General features: G+C 32.5%; 2 protein-coding genes across 2 annotated transcripts; both read right to left on the bottom strand.

Annotated features, from left to right (window-relative positions):
• Nucleotides 1-577: 577 nt before the first annotated feature.
• LOC132191669 (cationic peroxidase 1-like) lies at nt 578-2307 on the bottom strand. The gene is made up of 4 exons (XM_059606761.1): nt 2007-2307; nt 1562-1744; nt 1297-1462; nt 578-1203 (listed from the first exon to the last, which is right to left on the bottom strand). The coding sequence occupies exons 1-4, from the start codon at nt 2238-2240 to the stop codon at nt 815-817; spliced, it is 972 nt and encodes a 323-aa protein (XP_059462744.1). The 5' UTR covers nt 2241-2307; the 3' UTR covers nt 578-814.
• A 10231-nt stretch (nt 2308-12538) lies between these two features.
• LOC132161715 (uncharacterized) lies at nt 12539-13829 on the bottom strand. The gene is made up of 4 exons (XM_059571891.1): nt 13668-13829; nt 13420-13536; nt 13149-13322; nt 12539-12864 (listed from the first exon to the last, which is right to left on the bottom strand). The coding sequence occupies exons 1-4, from the start codon at nt 13743-13745 to the stop codon at nt 12772-12774; spliced, it is 462 nt and encodes a 153-aa protein (XP_059427874.1). The 5' UTR covers nt 13746-13829; the 3' UTR covers nt 12539-12771.
• Nucleotides 13830-23096: the final 9267 nt, after the last annotated feature.

Raw genomic sequence — 23096 nt, 5'->3', positions numbered from 1 at the left:
TTGCTAATTAGAGACTTTGGAATTGACAAATCATGTCTTCTTTTGAGATTTCAGTAAGCCCTTTATTAAAGGTACGTTTGGGATTGCGATTTCACAAAAATAATTAGGATTTTTAAAAGACATTGTAAAACGTCAGGTGTTTGACATTGCGATTTAAAAAGCACTTAATATAAAACAGAAAAAGAAATCACGATTTCGCATAACGTATATTTGATAAAAAATAAATAATAATAATAATAATAATAATAAATAAATAAAAATTAACATGTTTTACTAATTAAACACCTTTGCAATTTTAAAAAATAGCTTCCAAAAAAGGCAATTTTTTAAAACACAATTTTTAAATTGTACTTATTGATATTGCAACCTCAAACCGACCTTAAATGTGCTAAATAATATTTTCATTCATATATCTCCGAATTTGGTTTACTTGATGCTTACATATGTACCTCTTTAGATATTCTAATTCATCTGACTTAATTTTATTTTCTCAATCCTTAAGCTTTTATGATTCACGATATTTGAAAAACTTTTGAATTTTGTGTATGGAAGCAATAGTTTTACTAAGATATATATATATCACAATAATACGCATTGACTACGTTTTAACATTGCAATTTCTTCAAATTACACGTTTCAAATATGAAGTACACTTGGCAAGATTTGAATCTAATATATATAATTCATCGATCATTCCACTTGAACGATGCGGGGATATATAATATAAGATTGTCAATCAGTAACGTCTTTCATATAATAACGAACGCCGTTATTCTTGAATACGCAGACAAATATCCTGATCGAGTACGTTGACTTAGTTGATTGTCCGGCAGTTTTTTCTGATCTGGCCGCTGGTGCCAGTGAGTGGGCTAAGGTTCCCCATCTTTATCATGGCGTTGGCAAAATCTGTTCCGAAAGTTGCCGAGTTGGCACTGTAAGTATTGACTTGAGCGTTTGTGGAACCTCCAGTCGTAAAGAGCTGTTGATCCGAGTGCAACAGACCCTTATTACTTATCAAGTTGGTGAAGTAAGCATTGTCAAAGGTATTCGGAGTTGTGACGTCAAGAGGGGAAAGATTGTCGTCTCCTCCGGTGCTTGGACATTGCGATTGTAGTGATGTTTTGTACGTGGCGTCTATATTAGTTTCGTTGTATGCCCTGGTCCGGAAGGTTATGCACCTGGCTTGCCCTATTGAGTGAGATCCTAAACAAATTTAACACGAAAGCAATGGGTTAAGATCTTTTTATATTAGATAAAGTTTTTGGGTAAAATTCGGATTTTGGTGATTTAACACACCTGAGAGAGCCACCATTTCTTTGGTAGTGAAACCCTTGTTTGAGAAGGCAGTGATAAGGTCAGCAAGATCCAGTGTTGGAGCAGGGAGGTCGGTATTAGCTGCACTTTGACTTGAGGTGGTGGAGTCTCTTCTGCCCAATGGAACTACCCAGCTCGGTCCACCCAGCTGAATTAATCAATTCAATATTAATTATGAGGAAAATTACACCAAAATAATATGATTTATATAACGTAGAAAGCAATTGGAAGTTTTCTTTTTTCTTACAGCGACAACAGAGTCCCTGGCGGCTACGGTTAAGATGTCAGCACAAGACACTATACCAGCGCATGCACTCTCCAATTGAGTTTTGATGGTGTCTATTACATCGAATCCCCTTAGTGAATTAGCATTGGGCCCTGCTGATTTCTCTCCACTGCTACCATCCAATAGTACAGATGCGTCACATCCCTGTTCCAAAATTGTTATTCAAAATTGTTAACAAAAATGTAAAAATATTACATATTCAACTTTTTTATTTTTTGTAAGAATATAGTATTCAACTTTATTCCACGTCAGAACGTACATTTTTTTTTTTTTTTTGGGTAAACAATCACTACATGCACTCACACAGACACAACTCAACGCATGCAGACATTAATTTGTAGATAAGATATTGATTAGGAAGGAGGAAAAAAAAAACGGAGGAAGCGAGAGAGATAAGATGACTTGCTTGAACGAAGCAGTCATGAAAATGAAGACGGAGCAACGATGCGCCCATGCGTGCCTCTTTGCCCACAGCAGCGACAACAGCTGATTTAATGGTGGAAAGGGCATTAGGGCAGGATGTGTCGTAGAAAGTAGAGGATAACTGGGCAGAGGCCATTCCCACAACAAGTGAGAATAAAAGGAAGACTAATTTTGTGGTTGTGGGAATGGAAGGGGTGGAACTATGGGAATTAGCCATGACTAATGATTTCCTAAGAAGAAGAAGAAGAAGAAGGTTTTGGCTTTGCTGCGTGGTTTAGGCAGAAGGGTTATGGTGTTTTTATATACGTGCTCTCCCATTGACTTTTATGCAATTTTCTCATGCATTGTCTGAGTTCAACGTTGTGAGCTAAAAGAATACAAAATACAATAAAAATGTGTACGTATAATACATATATCAAGGATTCAAGGGCGACAGTGGTGAGTGGTGAGGCGGTGTCTTCTTGTGTAATTTGCTTAAGTTAGTGGGTCGATAGAAGGGTGGGTTCATGGGTGGATCTACTAGATCCAGTGGGTTGGCTGGAATTTGCAACAAATTTGACTGGTCGTCACCCCTTTCATCATTTCCCGTAAGATACTTCCACTTCTCACACTTCGTAAAGAATATGCCCATTTTGGATATTTTCTTCCAAGAAAGAAAAAAAGAGATTCAATTCAATGATTAGTTTAGAGAACATAGTTTAAGTAGAAAATCGAGTATTGGCTTGTAAGTTGTAATATATATCTTAAAACAAAACCCAAAAAAGAAAAAAAGAAAAAAATGCAAAATGATTATATTGATTTGTAATTAGTTTTTAATGGTATGTAAAAATAATAAACAAGTATCGACTTTCATCCAAGTCCATTCATTTTTTTTAAAAAAAATTACTAATTCAATGGTGAATTTTAAAAAAGAGCAAAAATTGAAGAAATAGCATGTCTCGATAACGGAATGTGTCACTCGTAATAAAAAAATACATAATTATATAAAAATTGAAAATTAAAATAAAATAAAAAGATATATTAGTCAATATAACTTTGGTGGTAGTCATTTTCGTGGCGTGATCTGCTCTACGAATTCTATAATATTGTTTCCAAAGATTCATTTAAAGTATTGAAAGTATCACCGAAGAAAGTGGTTCTCTATGCTTTAGGCAAAAACGTGTCGGCGGCAAAAAGACAATTAAGTGGATGAATTCAGGCACCACTGGGCACTGGGGCTGGCCAATGGCCACTGCATTATTTTATAATTTTCGATATTAATTGGTCTCCGTTTTATAACGAAAAGAAAAGGATATAGCAAAGGTTTCAACTGCTTAAAAATATACAAAATAGATTTTAATTATGAACGGATATATATATATATATATATATACACGGCTTAATAAATGCACTTACACATTATAAATGAAATTTTTAGGTTAAATTATTAACATAATCTCGATTTTTTTTCCTTCTCAATATTTGTAATTTTAAATTTAGTTAAGTAGAATAGAAAAAAAATCATAAACCCGCCATATACACTGCATATCAATCAGATTAACTTGAACAATTTAAGACTTTGGCCGAATTTCCTATATATATAGATGATTGTGTTTAATAAAGAAATTGGAAACAATGACTTCTGGTAGCTAGCTTTGATCTGATTCAAGTGGGGTATATGTACGTGGAAATTAGGTGATTACTATTAATATGATTCAGATGATCAAAAGTAGATTCAACGAATATTGAAAATGAAATGAAAAGGACCCCGAACTTATCTATAATACTTTGTCTGTAATATCTTTCTAGTTTTATTAGCTGTTTGGAACTACTGTATAATGGGTCAATCGCTTATTAATTTCAGTGTGTTCGTGTCGATCGTCAATTAAGTCGATTTGGATAATTAAACACACAATATAATAAATGTAATAAAAAAAATATTTTTTTTTTTGGATAAATTTCACTTAATTCTCATAAATTTTCATCTCTTTTGCAATTATCCTCTAAAATTTAAAAACTTTCAATTTAACATATCAAATCCTTGCTTTAGCATTTCTTTGTAAAGTGTACGTTTGTAATGTTTTCTTAATGAAAGCTACTCATTCATAAAAAAATAAAAAAATAAAAACACTTAAAAAATCATTAGAGTTTGAGGTTAAATTAGTGGACAAAGAGGTCAAATGACATTTATACCTATGTAACATTTATTAAAGTACAAAATTACCTTAATTATATAATTTAAAAAAAAAAAAAAAAAAAAAAAAACTGGTGTTTTGAACATATTCACCCAAGGTCGTCCTCCAAAATTTTTTAAAAATTGTCTTAAAGTATGCATATTTATAAATTTGTCCCCTCAAAATTATACTTTTGTCCCACCAAAATATTAATTTTCTCTTCCAACATATATAAACTTTAAATACCCCCATTTATTTAGTTTCTCTACATATTCAAAGGTACATTTTTCTTGGACCCAATAAATCATATATAGTTTATGTTGCTATTTGTTTATACTATTATATGTTTGTGATGTCATAATATTCGATTTAAGACTTTTATGCTTTTTTTTTTTTATATATATATAAACATGCACAAATACACATACACAGAGATTATATGTATCGATGTGCTTTTGTATTTATTTAAGTATGTCTTCCTAATGTATAAAAAATAAAAAATTTCATTCCCCCATTTCATAAATCCTAGTTCCGCCCCTATTTTCAAGGTTTTTGTTAGGATTTAATAGAGAATCATAATAGAGTGGTAACATTGCAAACTTTTTAAAATTAGATACACTAAATTGAAAATTTCTAAATATTAATTAAGTATGTGATTAAAAAAACAATAAAAATTCAGAAGGTTAAATATTGAAGTTTTCCATATTTTTTAATAATCTACAATCTCTTATGGTTAATTTTACTCTCTCCTTTTTTTAAAGAGACTTGGTCGAGAACTAGCATTCATATTAGTCCGCTGTCATTTATTTGGACTTCAATTTGTATCATAAAGTTAATCATTTAAATTAATATTTTTATTTCTGTTTAAATTCAATCTTATCTTTAACAAGTAAAGCCCAACACGTAATATATTTATTTAATACTTTGCTAGGGTATTATTATTCGTGTTTCATATGGAGAATTCCGCAGGCACCAGCTGTGAGTAGCTAAAGTAGTAGTAATTGTTTGCTGGCATGGTTTAAGCATTTGATTAGCATGACAGAAAGGCTCGTCTTTTAGGGTTAATTTAATTATTTATGTTTGCATTTGTCAATCAAGGTGGTTATTATGTGATAATTGTGTTACCTGCGGGGACAACATATAATTGGAGAAGTGTGAGACACGTTGAACTAAAAAGAAAAAAATGCCAATAATTGAAATGTCACACGCCGAATATGATTAATCAAATTCATGGGCCGAAAATATAGACCAGAGGCGGCAGACAAAGTGCTGGAGATCGAGTAAGAATATTGCATGCATGCACTCCAAGTCACAACATGCATATATCCATCGACGAATGTTTGTAATTTTTTTAAGGGTGATAAATAGTATTCGACGGTTGAATTAGGGTTTCACTTATATGATTTAGGATTTAAGGTATATTAAAACTTACAGAATACCTCCTAGCTAGCTTGAGCTTAATAAATGATATCTCTTTCTCTCCCTCTCTTTATTACCTTTGGGATCCCGAGAACGGATGTTCTCTTATATTTCAAGATACATAAATTAAGAGGCGTGTTACACAACTATTTTTTAATTATTTTACAATAATCTTTTTTTACAAATTTAATAAGTCAATCATTAGATTTATAAACTCATGTGGTTTTTACATAAATTCAATGGTGGATTCATCCGTTCAGTATATGGAGATGGTTAATTAAGAAAATATATTTTATTATTTCTCCATAAATCAATAAGTACAAACTTAAGTCATCACACCTTTTTTCAAAAAAAAAAAAAAAAAAAAATTTGAAGGGACAATATACTAAAATCATCGTCTTCGTTTCTAATTTTTTCCAATAAGCTTCCCCGTCTTTGAGTTTTTTCAATCAAATTCTTTTGTCAGATTTTTTTGTTTATTAAATCATGTGAAAAATCAATAATGTTTTCTAAACATCAAAAAATTAAAATTAGAAACTAAATATATAATAAAAAAGTGATGGGGTTAAAATGGTAGTCGAATCACTCCAATTGCTCTTCCTCACGTTTAAAGGATAGTCTACCACCTTTTCATTCACTTTTGAAGCTGGCTGGACGGCGACCTTCTCACCGGCAATAAATTAGTTAAACCATGATAAAGAGGTTTTCGGATTGAGATAGTTAGATCATTATCTTACTAGCATTTTTGGATAGACTGATTTTCCTTTCATGCTGAAGAATAATTGACAATCTATCTCTTCACTAAAATTTCGAAGATGGTCGGACCACCACTTCACTGTCCACAACAAAATGAAACCCTTATGAACGACATTTAAGAAGTGGGGTTCACTATCTTTTGGAAAACACCCATTGAAGCTTGACCTTAGCACACCACCACCACCATCACATCCTCTAGAATTTTCAAGATAGCTCTCTCACTATCACCACTCATTTTTCTTTTGAAGATTTCAACCATTTTCTATGCTTCCAAATTCAATAATTCCGTGTATATGCTTCCAAATTCATTGGTTCCAAAAAGGTTAAATCGTGAGAAAGCATAATGTAATTTGGAGTACAAATTTGGAGCTGTACATAGGTTCATCAGTATGTCCCCTAAAAACCAAATCATCTGCTATTACTCTTCAACGAAAGGCCAGCCAGGAATGGACGAGAAATTATATTTAAAAACCCAGAATATATTGCCTTTGGGATTGTCGGTTGGCTGCCTTTCTTCAAATCAACATATCAGCCAAATAATAAACATATAGGAAATGGACTTATCACTAATTTGTTCTTGAATTTGACAGGGTTAATTTGGTGACAAAGATGATTCCAAAAGCTTGTGAATGTGTAAATATATATACTTGTTTAACTCCTAATGATTACATTAAGAGAAGTATTGAAAGAGAGAAGTATTGATAGCAACTTTATCGGGGAAATAAATCACTTGACCCCACTCAAACACCTCACTACTTGGAATATAATCGTATAAGCTCACTTGAACCTCCCACCACCATGCCAAATAACTGCACTGTTGATTAATTAGACAACTTCAGCCTGTTACGTGACAAGCATTTTGAGACTATATTCAATAGCTTATCACATTAAAAGGTGACTCTCTTTAAAAAAAAAAAAAAAAATTAAATTTTTTTAAAAATTCAGGCTTGGATACTCTCTCTCTCTAAACCTTTGTATTCAATTATTTTGTCAAAATAATATACTTAATCTCCCGAAAATGGATAAATTTTTTGTGACCGTTTTTTCTATTTTGAAGGTGTGGCACGTTGCCAGTCCTGTGGTTTGTAAAAATTGCTTCAACAATCTTCATTAATTAGCTTGACCTCTTTACATTTATTTAATTTATGTATTGGTTAAAATTAATACTTATAAGTTTATTCAATTGTATAAGAGAAATATATATATATATATATATATATATATATAGAATTTGAAGTGCATGCAGTTCGATCTGTTAGAGTTCTTTACGTACGCACGCACCTTGTTTAATTACTTACAGAGATTGTTAATTTATATATAGTTTTAATTTTAAAAACAAAAACTGAAAACTTATTAGTGCAGTGTTGATAAAGACCTCTTAATTAAAAACGTTAAATCATGACAAAGCATTATACAATTCAACAGATGCATGCAGAAGCACGCACCAAGTTTATTACGAATACAAATTAAGCCCATGGTATATATATTGTCTTCACAGTTACAAACAAACTGAATAATTTTAATATTGACAGCGATTCAACCACGATTCCAGTTGGATCTTTGAATGTGGAGAATTAAAGGCCAGCCATCAAAAATGCTACCAGCAAAAAAAAAAAAAGAAAACTTATTTTAAATTATCTATTAACCAACTTATAAAAGAGCTGACGAAGCTAAAAGATAATGATGGTACGTACAATGACAAAGGAGACACCATCTGATCTTTAACTTGATACGTTTTTTATTGGATGGTATACAACGACAAATGAGACACCATCTGATCTTTAACTTTGTACAATTTTTTGTTGGATTGCTTCTCCAACTCAATCATCTAATGTTAATTTAGATATACATATATATTCAACGATATAGTTGTCAAATCAAAAGATGAGTTGTAGCTTTGCGAATTATAATTTTTTTTTTAAAAAAAAAGATGTAATTTTTAAAAGTAACTAGCTAATTAACAACATTTTCAATAGTCAGCAAGCTAGGTTATCCAATTATTTGAAAAGGTAAATTAACATGGAAGGAAAAGAAATCGAATGTGTTTACTTTTCTAAATACTTATAAATAAATAAAAAGGCGAAAACACTAAAAAAAAAACGAATTATGTAGTGCAGGTTTACTGTTTTAATGGATTTGAAGCTAGCGTGAAGCACTTGTGTTTCTATGAATGATTATGAAGCACGTCTCTCGTTGTTGACTCACAACATGTGATCCAGTTCTTAAAAAACATGATGTCGACAACTTGATTCCATGCGGTGTCGTCTTGTTGATTGACTTCGCATCCATTCAACACGGTTACTCATGTGGATGCACATAGTCGTGGTTCGGCGGCCCAATAATGCTGTACAGTGTAGATGCAATAAGCTTTTAGCCACCGCAATCAAATGAATCATTTATTTTTTATTTTTTTGTCTGATTTTTAAAATTATTAATTAATCAAAGTTTAATATTGATTTATTATAAGTATAATAGTGATTTTAAAAGTCATATCAATTTTAAAAGAACATAAAGAAAACATGGAGGCCGGTATCATTTACTGTTACTCATGAGTGTTAGAAATTGGGTAATAGATTAAGAAAAATAAATATTACCCAATTTCTAACGTCCTTCAATCTTTCAATTTAGTTATTCATGTATATTATTAGTGGAGTTGCAATTTCTCCCTTTTGTCCCCGAAATGATAAGAACATCATGCCTAAAAATATTAAAAAATAAATAAATCAGAATATATCTAGGTGATGTCTTTTTTTTTTTTTTTTTGAATTAATGTATTTGTCTCTTTATTTTTTATTTTTTAAAAAATATTTCTCTTATAAGCATTATTTTTGTCATTTTAAATCAATTATGAGAGTCGACTGCTCGAGCGATTCCTTGCATCAAGTTTAACCAATTCCAAGCAATGTTTGAGTCATTGAGTGGAATGTTTGGGGGCGACAATGATTACCCGTGAATGATGGGGTGGTCATGGCCGCCCCCGATTTCATGGGTGGTCTTAGCCAACTCCATTTGTGTTATATTAACGTAGTTGTTCACTTAAAAAAAATACCAAGAATTTTTTCTTTTTGAAAGTTTGAAAAAAAAAAAGAATATTTTGAAAACTCTACTGTGTTCCCTCATACTAAAGTATTAAGACAAAAGAAAGGTCATTCAATATTTATTTTTGGAGTTGAAAAATATATATGGAGGCCCACGATCGACGAAGCATTAGAACGTCCTTATTTGGTGCCGCCCAACGAGACCAATTATTTTAAAGGGCCACAAAGCCACAATGCTGGACTTTTTCTCCAAAGCAGAAAAAGGAAAGTTGAAACAAAATAAAAGGTGTTCATCACTTAATGCACTCTGCTTGTTGTTTTCCTTTCTTTTCTTCTACTACAGATTTGTTTGTTAGGGTGTCCCTTTCTTTTTATGGAAAATGTTTGGGGTATTATAATTTTACATAATAATTTATATTTTATAAAAATAAAGACTCTTCTTTTACTTAAATATTCATTTTGAGTTGACGGATTTTTATTTTTTGTTATTTCAAATTGTAACATCTTTTTGTACGTGTGGTACTCATGATCGAGTGACAACCAGCTGAACCAGTGGAGTTGCTATTTTCTTCGCAATGAATTAAGATAAACAACATTATCTTTTTCAGGAGATATTTCATTGGGTTACAAAACTATTGGGCCCCAATTTTAACATGAATATTGTAAAATGAATAAATGAATTGAAAAACTTATGATTGGCACTGTACTTTTTTTTCTTTTTGCACCGACTAAATAATTAATTAAGTTTTTTTACTTTTAAACCAAAAAACTTAAAACGTAATAACTGAAAATTAAAAAATTAAAAAAAAAAACATAAAAAGAAAAGCATAAAAAGAAAAGAATACTAATGAATGAGAATCCCAAATTCATAAGAAAAAAAAAAAAACCGATTCCATTGGGCCGGACAGGACCAATCTGGACCAGCCTAAGAAAGATAGAGACCAAGTCCTAATGGATCCATTACCCAACCTAATAATGATTCGGTTCTCCTACAGAACGACAGAGACCAACTGGGCCGGAGTTGTTCAATTTCAACCATTGGGCAATTGCTTGATGTGGGCTTGGTCGTTTGTAATGAGCAAGATGCCGTAGATGACGGCCCATGGCCCATTGACATGGCTTGTTTTCACTGGATTCCAACAATTGAACCTTTTTTTTTTTTTTTTTTGACATGTGCACACAAAAGAATGGGAAGGGAGGATTCGATCCAACAATTGAACTGATGTTGTGGATTATTCAAAAGTGGCCATTAGTTATAGAAAATGCGGTTGTTATGATTTCGGTGGGGCTTAATGTGATATATATTGTGCTAAACTAGGGATAAGTTTAAGGGTTTAACTTTTCACGCTCCATCAATTTTAGAGGTTTTGGCTTATTAGTTGGTATTTAGGACTTGTTTGGATGTGTGTTTGAAGGGTTTAAAAATGCGTTTAACACTTAAAACTTTCGTTTGAAGAAAAAAATATTTGTTTGGTAAAAAAAAATTAAAAACATTTTTAAGGGTTCAAAAAGCTGAAAAATGGCCAAAATACATTTTTGACAAAAGTTTAAAAATAAAACTTTTGCCTAAAAACGTTTTTTGACTTAAAATCTCTATTTCTTAAACACAATCTTAGACATGCTTAGTATTAGTATAAAGGCAGATACCACGTCATATGTTCAAATCTCATAAGGCCGACCTATGAAAATGGTTTTTTGGTGTCTAAGTTGCCACAAAAGTGAAAAGGCTACTAAATCAGGAGTGAAAGTCGAACTTTAAAGTAGACCACCGTAAATATTGACAAGGAAGTACGGTTAATTATAATAATCGTGGTGGGGCTCAATTTGAGGTATATATGAGAGTTAGATTTGGCTAATCTAATATGAGATACGAGATACGTTCAAGGATCTACCATTATGCATTTCATCGATTCTAGTACTTTTGGCGTATTAGTTGGGTACCTAACGTACGTACACCGTCTACGGTGTGGATTGACTGATTGATCGGCTTGCGTTTCAATTTTGATTCAGCCCATTTGAGCTGATCATCATGTCACTAGCCGAAGTAGAGAAAAACACAAGTGTTAGTTCTTTATACCCTTCATCTAGTTCTTCAACTTGGATTTGATATCATCTAATTAAATGGCTCTCCTTCGTCACCAATCGACCAACTCTTTCTCCTGCGATCCTCGGCTACCAATCCTTCAAATAATCCCTCCTTCTCACAATCCTCTCGTTCCCAATCATTTGCCAGCTGCCGCCAATTCGATCATCCCATAAATACACATGCAAAAAACCACTGTCGATTGCCATAAATAACCCCTCACACGTACAGCCACAAGACACCATAATTACCCCCTCCCCCAACACACACACACACACTTTAATAGAACATCATTCAGACAATAGCTAGCGTCAAAAATATCATTGCAAAATACTCATCATCTAGAGAGTAAGACAGGATTTGTCTGTTAAAGCTTTTGCTTTTTCTCTCTTGTTCTCTCTTTTCAAAACAAAAACAATATTAACAAACAACCTTGCACATAAAAGATTCAAAATTGTTTGAAACCTTGATTATGTTATATCATAAGTTTTTCAAATAAAAAACAGCCTCCAAAACACATTGTTATAATTACTACACAATCAATAATATTTATATAAAAAGTATACATAAAAATTTAAATATTATCTTTACAACACTAGTTCCCACTGAATCTCACACAAACTAGAAGTATAGATGGAAGTTCGTTGACGACAACAAGTGCTAATTCAAAGACTGATTTACTTTTACCCATGCAATTGTACTAATTTCCCCTCCCATACATTAGTTTATCATAACACAATTTAATATTTAAACAAATTCATACAAAGTTGTGTTACATTTTCACTAACAAGTTAATGTACCATGTCTAATTTAATGATTGTCAAACAAAAATAAGAACAAACATTCTTTGGTTTAAAGTTGATCAAACAAAATAGTCAAATAACGTGACACTATATATACTATTAAATGCAACAAAATAAAATTTTGACCGTACCTAAAATGAATAACAGAAAATGGAGAGGTTTGTGCTCCACTAAGCTACTAATTGTGGTTAATTATCTAATTTAGCTATGGATGTAAGCAATCCAAATCTATGAAACATAATGCGAGGTGTTAATCAAATAACTGAAGGGAAATCAACTAACTTTATTTTATTTAGAAGAAAAAAAGGCATACTAGGTTTCTTCACCAGCAATGCCCGATATGCGTTTTTGGATGAAAATACAAACTCTCTGGCTTTGGAATTTGCTAGTGTGTTTTGACACTAGTTGTGACTTGATCATGATCAACGGTGGATAATTGTTTCCAGTACCACACGGAAAGGGAAAAAGATGAGTAAGCAATGGGGATGATGGTGGATTACTTCTCACTACTTCCACTCCAGTTCTTGATTGCTTCCACCACTGCTTGCTTCACCACTCGAGCATCTAAGCTTTCAATGTGTTGTGTATTCTGCAAAATCAACAATATCTTATTCATTTAACTCATACAAACCAAAGTAATGTAATCACATCATATGTAATGAAGGCGCGCATCACTGTAATCTATATATACTTGCACGTGTTAGAATATATCATAAAATTTGATTATCTAAAAGGTAAGAGATAATCGCAATAAAGAATCGAAAAATCGATTACAATTAGATATATTCCATATTTGTATAATTCACACGTACTGATCATCTTTCTATTTTTGTTTTCCTTTTTAAGGATGAAAAAGGCAATATTCTTCCTTACTTCTCCTCCAACGGCTTCTAATTGGAAAACGTCTGAACAAGAAACCCTAGCATCGAGCACATCCAGACCCAGCAACTCGAAGGCTTCTAGGATTGAGACGAGCAAACCGGGGCAGTTTTTTCCTGAGAAAACATTTACAAGGAAACCCCTTTCTAGGGTTTCCACGGTAACCTGCTGAAAAGTAGAATAGAGTAATAGAAAGAGTCATTTCATTTGGTGAAACAGGATTCAAGAAAGTTGGATATATATGTATATATTATATATGCAGTACCGCAGGCAATGAATTTTGGGCAGTGGAAGTTCCAATATCTTTATTCAGTCTTTCCACTTTTTTCTTCAACTCCTTTATATATTTGGAAGCATCTACTATAATTGAGGCTTTGTTCATCTGCCATGGGCACAAATTCCGGCAAGAAAAAAGAAATGAAATAATGAATATATAATCAGAGATATTGAAAGCCAAAGTATATGTATATAAGTGTTTTATTAAGTATTTATTAATTGGTAGATGGTAATTACAGCACTAGAGTTGGTGGCAGCACGAAGCTGCTGCAACTTCTCATTCAGCGCTGCTCTTTTATGCTCCTTCGAAGCCATGCTTCTGATCTGCAGCCTCTTATTTTTCTCTCTTTCTAATTAATTTTCTCTTAGCATATTTTATTTGCCGTGGGTTTTGGGGCTCTTTATAAAGAGGCCAGGAATGAGCTCTCTAACCTATAAAGCCTGGCCTCTTGTTTGTTTCCTACATGAGTACTGCCTGCATTTCCCCACAAGAAGTTATTCCTCATTGTATTAAATATTTACGAAATTGACCCCCTTTTTATCTTCATAAATTTTCTTAACCTGATGCCATTGTCGGACAACGTATACCAAAATAAGAAACATATATATTGGAAGCTGATTCTTCAGTAACATCATACCCTTTTCTCTGAATCCTTTTTTATTAAATTTCACCAGTATATATATGTTAGGGATATATACAAATTACAAAGTCTCTCTCTCTCTCTCTCTCTCTCTGAGGTGATCCCAGATTTTCATCGTCGTTAAAAGAATGACATTAATCACTGGGTTAAACTTTTTTTTCCCTGTCTCTTGCACTAAAGCCAAACTCCAATTCTTTTCCCCTTTGGAATCATAAGTTGACCTTGATTAATACCATCAATAATATAAAAAATTAAGTAACATGGAGCTAACCTATATATCTAGAATTTGAACCGTGTACAACAAGTATATATATATATATATATAAAATCAGTCAAAATCGAGTAAAGTATCCACTGAAAACGTTGAGGTACGTACATGCCTCACAAAGACGTACACACACGGATATATTTTATATATTTGAATATATTTATTTCCTGACATAACAATTAACAACCGTACATCAGCAAAGAAACAGTATATAAATGCTCGAACTTTTTTGATTCTGCATGTTTTTATCATTAGTGTATCTGGCACAAAAACCTGATCGGCCCCATTAAAGCATATGTTACGCAATCGTACTTAACAGGAATCCTGTAGTTTTCTTTATCTGCGTCATGGTCTCTTTAATTATCTCCATATAAGATACACGCATTGGAGTGAAAAGTAATATGGTAGGTGAAATTAAAAACAAAAACAAAAAATACTCAACCTTGCATGAGAGAAGGACAAAAGGATGACGGCAAAGAGAGAGAGAGAGGGTTCGTGTGCGAGATCAGCCCCGTGAGAAGTGTTTGGAGGGATTGACAGCTAAACTACCTTTGACGCTTCCTTCGCTGCTTTCGATGTCTCTGTTCCCTCAAACCTCATAACTCTCATGTCTCTCATCACGTGCAGATTCCTTCCCTAAGCGCGTTAAGCCCACCATTAATCAATCCTCCGGCCACCCCTCTCCACGTGACTTCTCCTCATATATATATATATATATATATATATATGGACCGTGATACACAGCACGCTGGCGTGCGTGGCACGCCTGTGTAAATTTTTTTTTACACTGGCTTTCTACGCACGCCAGCGTGCTGTTTAGCTTCACCCTATATATATATAGTCTCTTTAGTTTTGTGCTGCTTTTTATGTAATGAAAAATACTAAAGTTGAAAGGGGAACTCTTAGGCTTCTAATCAATTATAAACCACTCAATAATATACTATAATGGATCAGATCCCCCATCCCTAATAGAAAGGATTTAGTTAGTCGCATCAGTGAGGCAATAGTTTTCTCTAAGTTCAATATGAAGTCAAGCTTTTGGCAAATCCAAATTGATGATAAAGATAGGTATAAGACTGCATTTACCACTCCTAGTGAATTCCAAAATATCATAAATAATATTTTCAATCCCTTCAGTCACTTTACTATTGTTTACATTGATGGCTTGTCTGAACAAGAAGTACTGAATAAAATATGGTCGCTAATATATATATATATATTCTTCCCCAACAGTGTCTCTTTGGCTCTCTTTTAGTGATCCTTTTGTCATATATAAATACCCCACAATAACACAGCTCCAAAAAAAATATTAAAATTTACGTGGTTCGGCAAATATTATTTAATGAATAAAAGAATGAAAAGAAAAAAGAAAAAGAAGCCGTGAGATTGGCAAGTCTCTTTGCACAATGTTTGCTGTAGTTTCCATGTATGAGTAAAGAAAATTGTTGGAACAATTATGCTTTGTTAGGTTGATAAGGAGAAAGGTGATAGATATACGTCATTAGGAGATGAATTATGCATGGGAGATTATGGCTAACATTTAAAAACAGTAGAAGCCAGCGAGAGGGATTTATAAAGAGAATTTAATATGTAAATTGCATTTACCCAACATTGTCTACATTGTGTACAAACAAACCACAGTGTACCCACCTATTCACATGTGTGCCCATTAATCATCACAACAAAACAATCCACCACACACATAACCAGCTGCTCCAAGCTTGTCTCCTGCCCTAGTTTCAATTTTATTCTTCCTAGGGTATTAGAGTTTCCTGGTGCTATGATGCCTTTATTCGTTATACAATTTGGTATAAGACAAGAAAGAATAATAAAATATATATTTAAAAAAAAAAAAAAAACTCACTTTATCATTATCAAATATATGTGTCATGTATATAGAAAGATGAGAAACTCCAAATTTTAAGCTCAACTTTCCTCTATCTTGCTTTATCACATGAATATATATTCCTTATTACATTTATAATATTTACAAAATAATGTGACAATTCATAATTAATGAAATAATTAAGAGTGTATAGTTGACAAGTCAACCATGCATTAACTAATTAAATTTACAAATTAACAAGATTTTTAGCTTAACTATGAACTGTCATATCAATTTACAAGAAAAATTGTGCTAAAAGCTGTAATATCCTTACCAACACTCCATCTTTACTAATTACAGTGAAAGTTCTTGAGATGACAGGTAATCATTCTTGAATTGAACAAATGAATGATTATAGCAAAATTTTCGTAGCTAATCAAAACTTGCTTCCCACTTTTGCAAGCGAGTGAGATGGCCCCATCGATCGGATGGATTATGTGTTTGAATCATATAGAAGGAGCTAGTATATGAAGAATAATCAGCATGAACACGTGCTTTCTTTTTCCCTTATCATGACTAGTTGTTATTATCAACTTCTTGTAACAAAGTAACAAACTGCATTTTGTTTTCCACGTATTGCTATCCTGGACGAAGAAATCAATAATTGGACAACAATAATATTGGTTTAAGAATTTCGACCGCAGTCACAATTGAGGGTGACTTAGTGCTTATCGGTATGATGATGTCCGACTATATATATTTGAAAATAGGCAAATAATCAAAAGAAAATTATTGGTGCATAAAGAAAACATATATAAGAACAAAGTACTTTCTTATACCGAAATAAGGGTTAATGATTTAGTTCACTTAGCAACTTATTTAAAATAAATTATTATTTTTTTAACAAAGACGCCATTTTTTTGTGAGAATTAGAGAAATTAACGTGAGCAATCGAAGGAACAAGTAGGGTTGGCAATTTTTTATACGACGCGTGAACAGAAGACAAAATTGATGGGTTAGAGTTGAGGAATCTAACGGCCTATTTAATTAAATGAGTTAAGTTATAGTTGACATATATAGTTTTTTTACATATGCTACGCCATGACCTTAATCTGACATGCGGCATTTAGTGCTGACAATTTTTTATATGACATGTGAATTTGATTGAAGAACAGTAACTTCAAATGATTGAAGAGCTTGCGGCTTCCTTAATATTTTATTACTTGCTAATCTCCCAATATTCCTCATGTATTTTATAGCTAAGAATTAAGATGGATAGAGATGGAAGTTTTGGGTCTCCATTCAAAGAGCTTTGCATTAAATCACACAGAGCATTCCTAGTAGCCTCACCAAATTTTACTCACCAAAATAACCAAAAGTACACTTTTAGTTATTTTAACAACTCACTTTTTTAGAACACCCCAGCAACCTTACTATTTTAACAATCCACTTTCACTATTCTTTTTCAAAGATTTGTTTTTTTTTTTTTTTTAAATATTAAAGGAAGAGAGGGAGAAATGAGTTGTTTAATCAATAGGTGAGTAAATAGTAATTTTTAAATTTGGTGAGTACTGTTCACCTTACTACTTTTTTTTTGTTAAAGTAGTGAGGTTGAAAAGTGGACATTTAGGCCATTTTGGTTAAATTGCCTCACCAACCAAAAAATAATTTTTGTGAGGCTGGAAGGAGTGCTCTAACCAATTACTGGAAGTTCACATTTATTCTTTATACGATTTGTTACGGAGAAATGCTAAAAATCATTCTCTCAACCATCTCTCAACGATCCCTATAATGAATGGGTGAATCTGCCATTAAATTTTTGTAAGACCCACATGAGTCCACAAATCAATAGTGAATCTATTAGATTTGCCAAAAAAGATGGTTGAAAGATGGTTAAGAGAATAATGTATAATATATCTCTTTGTTACGACTGGCAAAACAGGTACCTGGCAGGTTCCCGTTTATCCTATGCATGTTTTTTTTTATAATAAGGTTTTAGATCTAAAACCTTATTATAAAAAAAATATGAATAGGATAAACGGGTACCTACCAAGTACCTGTTTTACCAGCCCTACGATTTGATTGTTCGATCTCCTGACTCCTAGAATGTCCTGAAAAAAATATCATTTTTATTTTTATATACCCGACGACTTGTACTTAAGAATAACATTATTCAACTTAGCCACACTACTGATTTGTCTGCTAATATTAGTAATTCAATTGTGGAAATTAATTAAGAATATTGTAGAGAGCATGATTAAATGTCCAATCATACAATACGTACGGATATTAATACAAATAGTGCCAAATTTGGAAATGTGTCTCGTGACAATCCCTATTTTTTCTCTAGATCATACTTTTCCTATATATGAGATTCCAATCTCCCAAAATTAAATCATCGAGGGACAAAAATTCCGTAGCAAGTAATCATGAGGAAAGACTTGCTCAAAAAAATAAATAAATAAAAGGAAAGAAATTAGAAAAGAGCGTTAATAGTTAGTGTACTCCATTCCATGCATGATGAGCTGTTTAAATTCCTCCAACAGGGCTTTTCCTTTTCTAATCCAAATATCATCTTTCCTTTTCCCCCTTTCTGAAATATATTGAAAGTGCTTTAGGCTTGAATACCTAAACAGCACAATATCACGTTTATTATACAGAGTAATATACAGTTTGAATTCTATATAATCTTTACAAGAGAATTTGAATATGATACTAGAGTCCTACTTAGAGTACAATGTTATCTCTTAGGATATAAGATAAATAAGGAGATAAATATATGAGGAGATAATATAGAAGAAAAACATTATCTCCTTCTTGATCTTGATTCCTCTTGTGGCTTATCTTTGAAGTGGTCTTCTCTAATATCGTCTTTATCTCTAACACTTTCTACTAGAGATAAAATCACGAAAAGAAATGATGCTATGAGTTTTATATAATATATTATGTTATAATATTGATTAATTAATTAAATTTATTATTTTCTATCAATTTAACTTTATAGTATAAATATTAGTTTAACATGTTATTAAGGTCGAAATCCAGATAAAAGAGCACACACAAAACTCACTCCTAATGTTAACTTTTTGTTACGTACACCTACTTTACATGAATTAACATAACATGTTTCGAGTGATGTTTTGTAATTTTTTTATTAATTAACCTGAAAAACTATTTAAAAGATGTTAGCTAGGTACGTCAATATAAAATAATTTTAATAAACTATTACTTAAGTGCCCTAAAAAACTTCCTATGATCTTCTCGAAACTAGCACTCGTAGCATGCAGACAAGATGCGGAGAAGCAAAACTCTATGATGGCAAACAAAGAGTCACACTCTCTGACAGCTATATATATATATCGTTCTCAATATGTTGTATGCAACTCTGACAGCTAGCTATACATGCATTGCACTCAAAAGTACTTAATCGCCATTTCAATTCAATTAAGGGGTTAGGACAACGTTAAAGTTAGGATCATGCTTCTCAACCTAAATGATTAAATCAATAACAGATATATGATCAAAGAAATAAGAGAAAAGTACGTCCACATAAAAAATTGTTAATGTTCTCCCCCCCAAAAAAAAAAAAAAAAAACTTCTAATAAATAGCCGAATCACACACTCAACACTTCAGAGGGATGGATGAAGAAAACAAACTTCAAATTTAGAACATTTGCTGTCATACAATATTAATTAATATTCTAATAATAAAACTAGTGTGGTATAGCTCATGCCACCTAGAAAAAACATCGATCGCGGAGTTCATGTTTTTTTATGGGAATTGAGTTAGCCCCACGAACAAAGCGAATCCAACTTTTTTTGTATTAGCAGCCAAATTTGTGAGTAATAAGAATTATTAGGGTAGGCAATTTTTTGCAATTGATTAGGACATGTAGGAATCGCGGGGTCTCATTGAGTCTATGACAAGTGATATGTTTAGGTCACTGGGGGGGTCCGCAGTGGATCATGCCACGCCGCTGTTGTGACATGAGACTAGTGACATTAAGGTTCACGGGCTAGGTTCAAATTACGAAAAACAACAATTTTTTTTTTTTTTTCATCTAAATTTGTGTAAAGAGAAAGAAAACATGATAGGAAAAACTCATGGTGCCTTGTCGTACCAAGTGCATGGAGGGAGTTTGTCCCTTTTCCTCACATGTTGGATAGGCAGTAACATCCACGTACAGATGAAAACAACCAAATTGCATGATAGCAAAAGGATCAAAGATCATCTGCACAAGACATTTCCGACATGGGGCCACCGGACAGCTAAGATTTTTAACCTTGGATTAGATGTTTTAAGTCCCCCACAAAATAGGAGTCTCTCTCTCTCTCTCTCTCTCTCTCTCTCTCTCTGAGTTAGAAGGAAAAAAAAAGTGACAGCAACTCTTCAAAGCATGCATGATGATGATACAATGTGTTGTAGTATCCTATATATGAACTTGTGAAACGATAGGCCAGAACTCCTGAAACATCGGCAGCAATTGGAACCTAGATTTTCCTTCGACGTCGAGCTGTTTCAGTTCTTATATATATTTGGTTATATTTGGAAATTAACAAGGAATTTATCAACAGTTTGGAAACCATTGATATATTACCCAAAAGAAAAGAAAAAAAGGGAAAAAAGTAATGGTGGGTTTCAATAAAACGAATGATGAAGACCTTGACCATTGGTAGTGAAAGAGACTAGTCCCTCGAAGTCGAAGGCATCTGACTTCTGGTGGGTTCCACGGTAACTAAGTTGCACCACATGCATCGACCTTTTAGTATTATGTGTCCGCGGTTATGTCTTGTTTGCACAGAAACATGACACAGGCCGAATCCATTGGAAAATCCCAATGGCATGCAACAGACACTAGAGAGACACGGAGGAGTCACACTATTATTCGTGCTCTCTGTTCACCGCAACAGAATTCTGTACTCAATTCTAAGTACAATCACTACTCTTTTCTACTCTTGTTCTTTTCTACTTGTTAATTAATTTCTTTTTTAGGTGTTTTTTATTTTTTAAAAATATTTTAATGTGACATAAATATGAAAATTATTTTAAGTGGTGTTTAGTATTTTTTTTTTTTTTTTGTGTGTTGAAAAAAGAGAAAACAAAACGGACAAGGAAAAAAGTGTCATAAAAAACAAATTTTTTTTTAAAAAAAAAATCAGGAATTTGAGGTTCTTCTAATTTTGACTTCATAATTTATTGAATTTCACTTGTTAAAGGGAAGTTTGACCCTACACATAAAGAAAAGTGCTAAAGTATCAATTAAATGCATGATTAATTATTTCCTATAAGGATAAGATTTTGGAAGAATGGGCAAAGAATTAATTGTACTAATTAAGTTCAATTTACTTGTGCTAATTTTTCTCCGCTACCAAACAAATTATAGGGTCCATATAAAGTGTTCACAATATTTGTGCTAGAAGTCACTTAGTTGACGCTGCCGAAAAAGTGGCATGATGTTGATTATCTTGTTACCTTCTTTTTGTGTTGTTTTTTTTTTATTATTATTATCTTGTGGTAGATTCTGATATCAAGAAGAAATTTGTATTTTTGTTATAATTTGTTCTTGATCACTTGCATTATTAAATTTCTTGCTCGAATGAGTGGTTGGTATTTTATGAAGGGCTTTTTCTGGTTAAAAGAAAAAGAGTGTTGAAGAAATGTAGTGATCTGGGCGGCAGAGCCAAGCGGGCTCTGATGGAGTAAGCTCTCAAAAAAAACAAAAACAAAAAAAAAAAACAAAAAAACGCCCAGTCCCTGTTAGATGGGCCAATGCACATCCCTTAAACCCAGAAATCAACCAAAACGGCCCAGCCCACTCTTTACAAACAAGGCTTTTTTTTTTTTTTTTTTGATTGCACAGGATCATTAGGATCTTGTTCCATGGTTAAAATTAAATTTTACAAATTTAATAATATATATGTTTTCGTATTATTTATATATAATACAGTAAAATTTTGATCATAAAATAAATAATCTGCATTACCAACAAGACGTGGAGTATACAGATTTGTTTATAAGGGCACAGAAAGTGTTGAATTGTACTTTGGGAAGAATGAGTGCATGGTACAATCTGTCGTATGTATTAGATGTTGGGAATGTAGAAACTGATTTGATACCACATAACGTTCAGATTTGTTGAAGCAACATGAATTTCCAACCTCAACATAGCTCCCCTGAAATCATTTTCTAAATGTAAGATAATAAAAAATAGTGAATTTAATTCGATAGCAGGGTGTCGCACATTCTTTATTAGTAATGTGTCTATGAACTAGAACTTTTTTTAAACATATTTTCCTAGATATGTAATGATAATTTTGAATTCATTTAATTGCTAGTACGTTTGTCACTAAACTAAAACTTTTTTTAAATCTTTTTTCCTATATATCGTGGTGCAGAGATGATCTTCCACACAACCATTTCCGTTTAGCTATCATCTCAGTTTAAGTTTGGTCTCTTCCAAACTTGAACTCACATTTTCTTTCAACTCAGAGTTTGGCCAATTTATAAAATCAGCCTCTACCTTGAACATACATTTTATTTCCGCTGTCAAATTGTACGCTGAATATCCCTTTTTACCGACTATGCCTGGTCATGATCCCCATTTGGCAATTCCACTGCCACCACCAAAGCTTAACAATGTTCAGTCACTAGTGGAAAAAAAAACATTTACGAACCAAATCCTCATGAACATTTTTATTATCTTTCTTGTTGCAATTTTTATTTTTATTTTTTTATTATGACATACCATTTTATATTTGCATTTGTATAAAGTTTTATGAACTTATTATCTTACATACAAAGACCAAAGAAGTCAACTAAGATTACACATCTGAGAATCAAATTTTTGTTGGATTTTGATATAAAATGAGGCAATTTGACCATTATTTACATGCTTCAAAAGCGTTCAAAACACGAGTACTTTTAAAAGGGA

Source organism: Corylus avellana, chromosome ca9, assembly GCF_901000735.1.
Source record: "Corylus avellana chromosome ca9, CavTom2PMs-1.0".
Classification (NCBI taxonomy): Eukaryota; Viridiplantae; Streptophyta; class Magnoliopsida; order Fagales; family Betulaceae; genus Corylus; species Corylus avellana.
The sequence above is the reverse complement of the archived record's forward strand: the minus strand, read 5'-3'. Positions and strand labels throughout refer to the sequence as shown.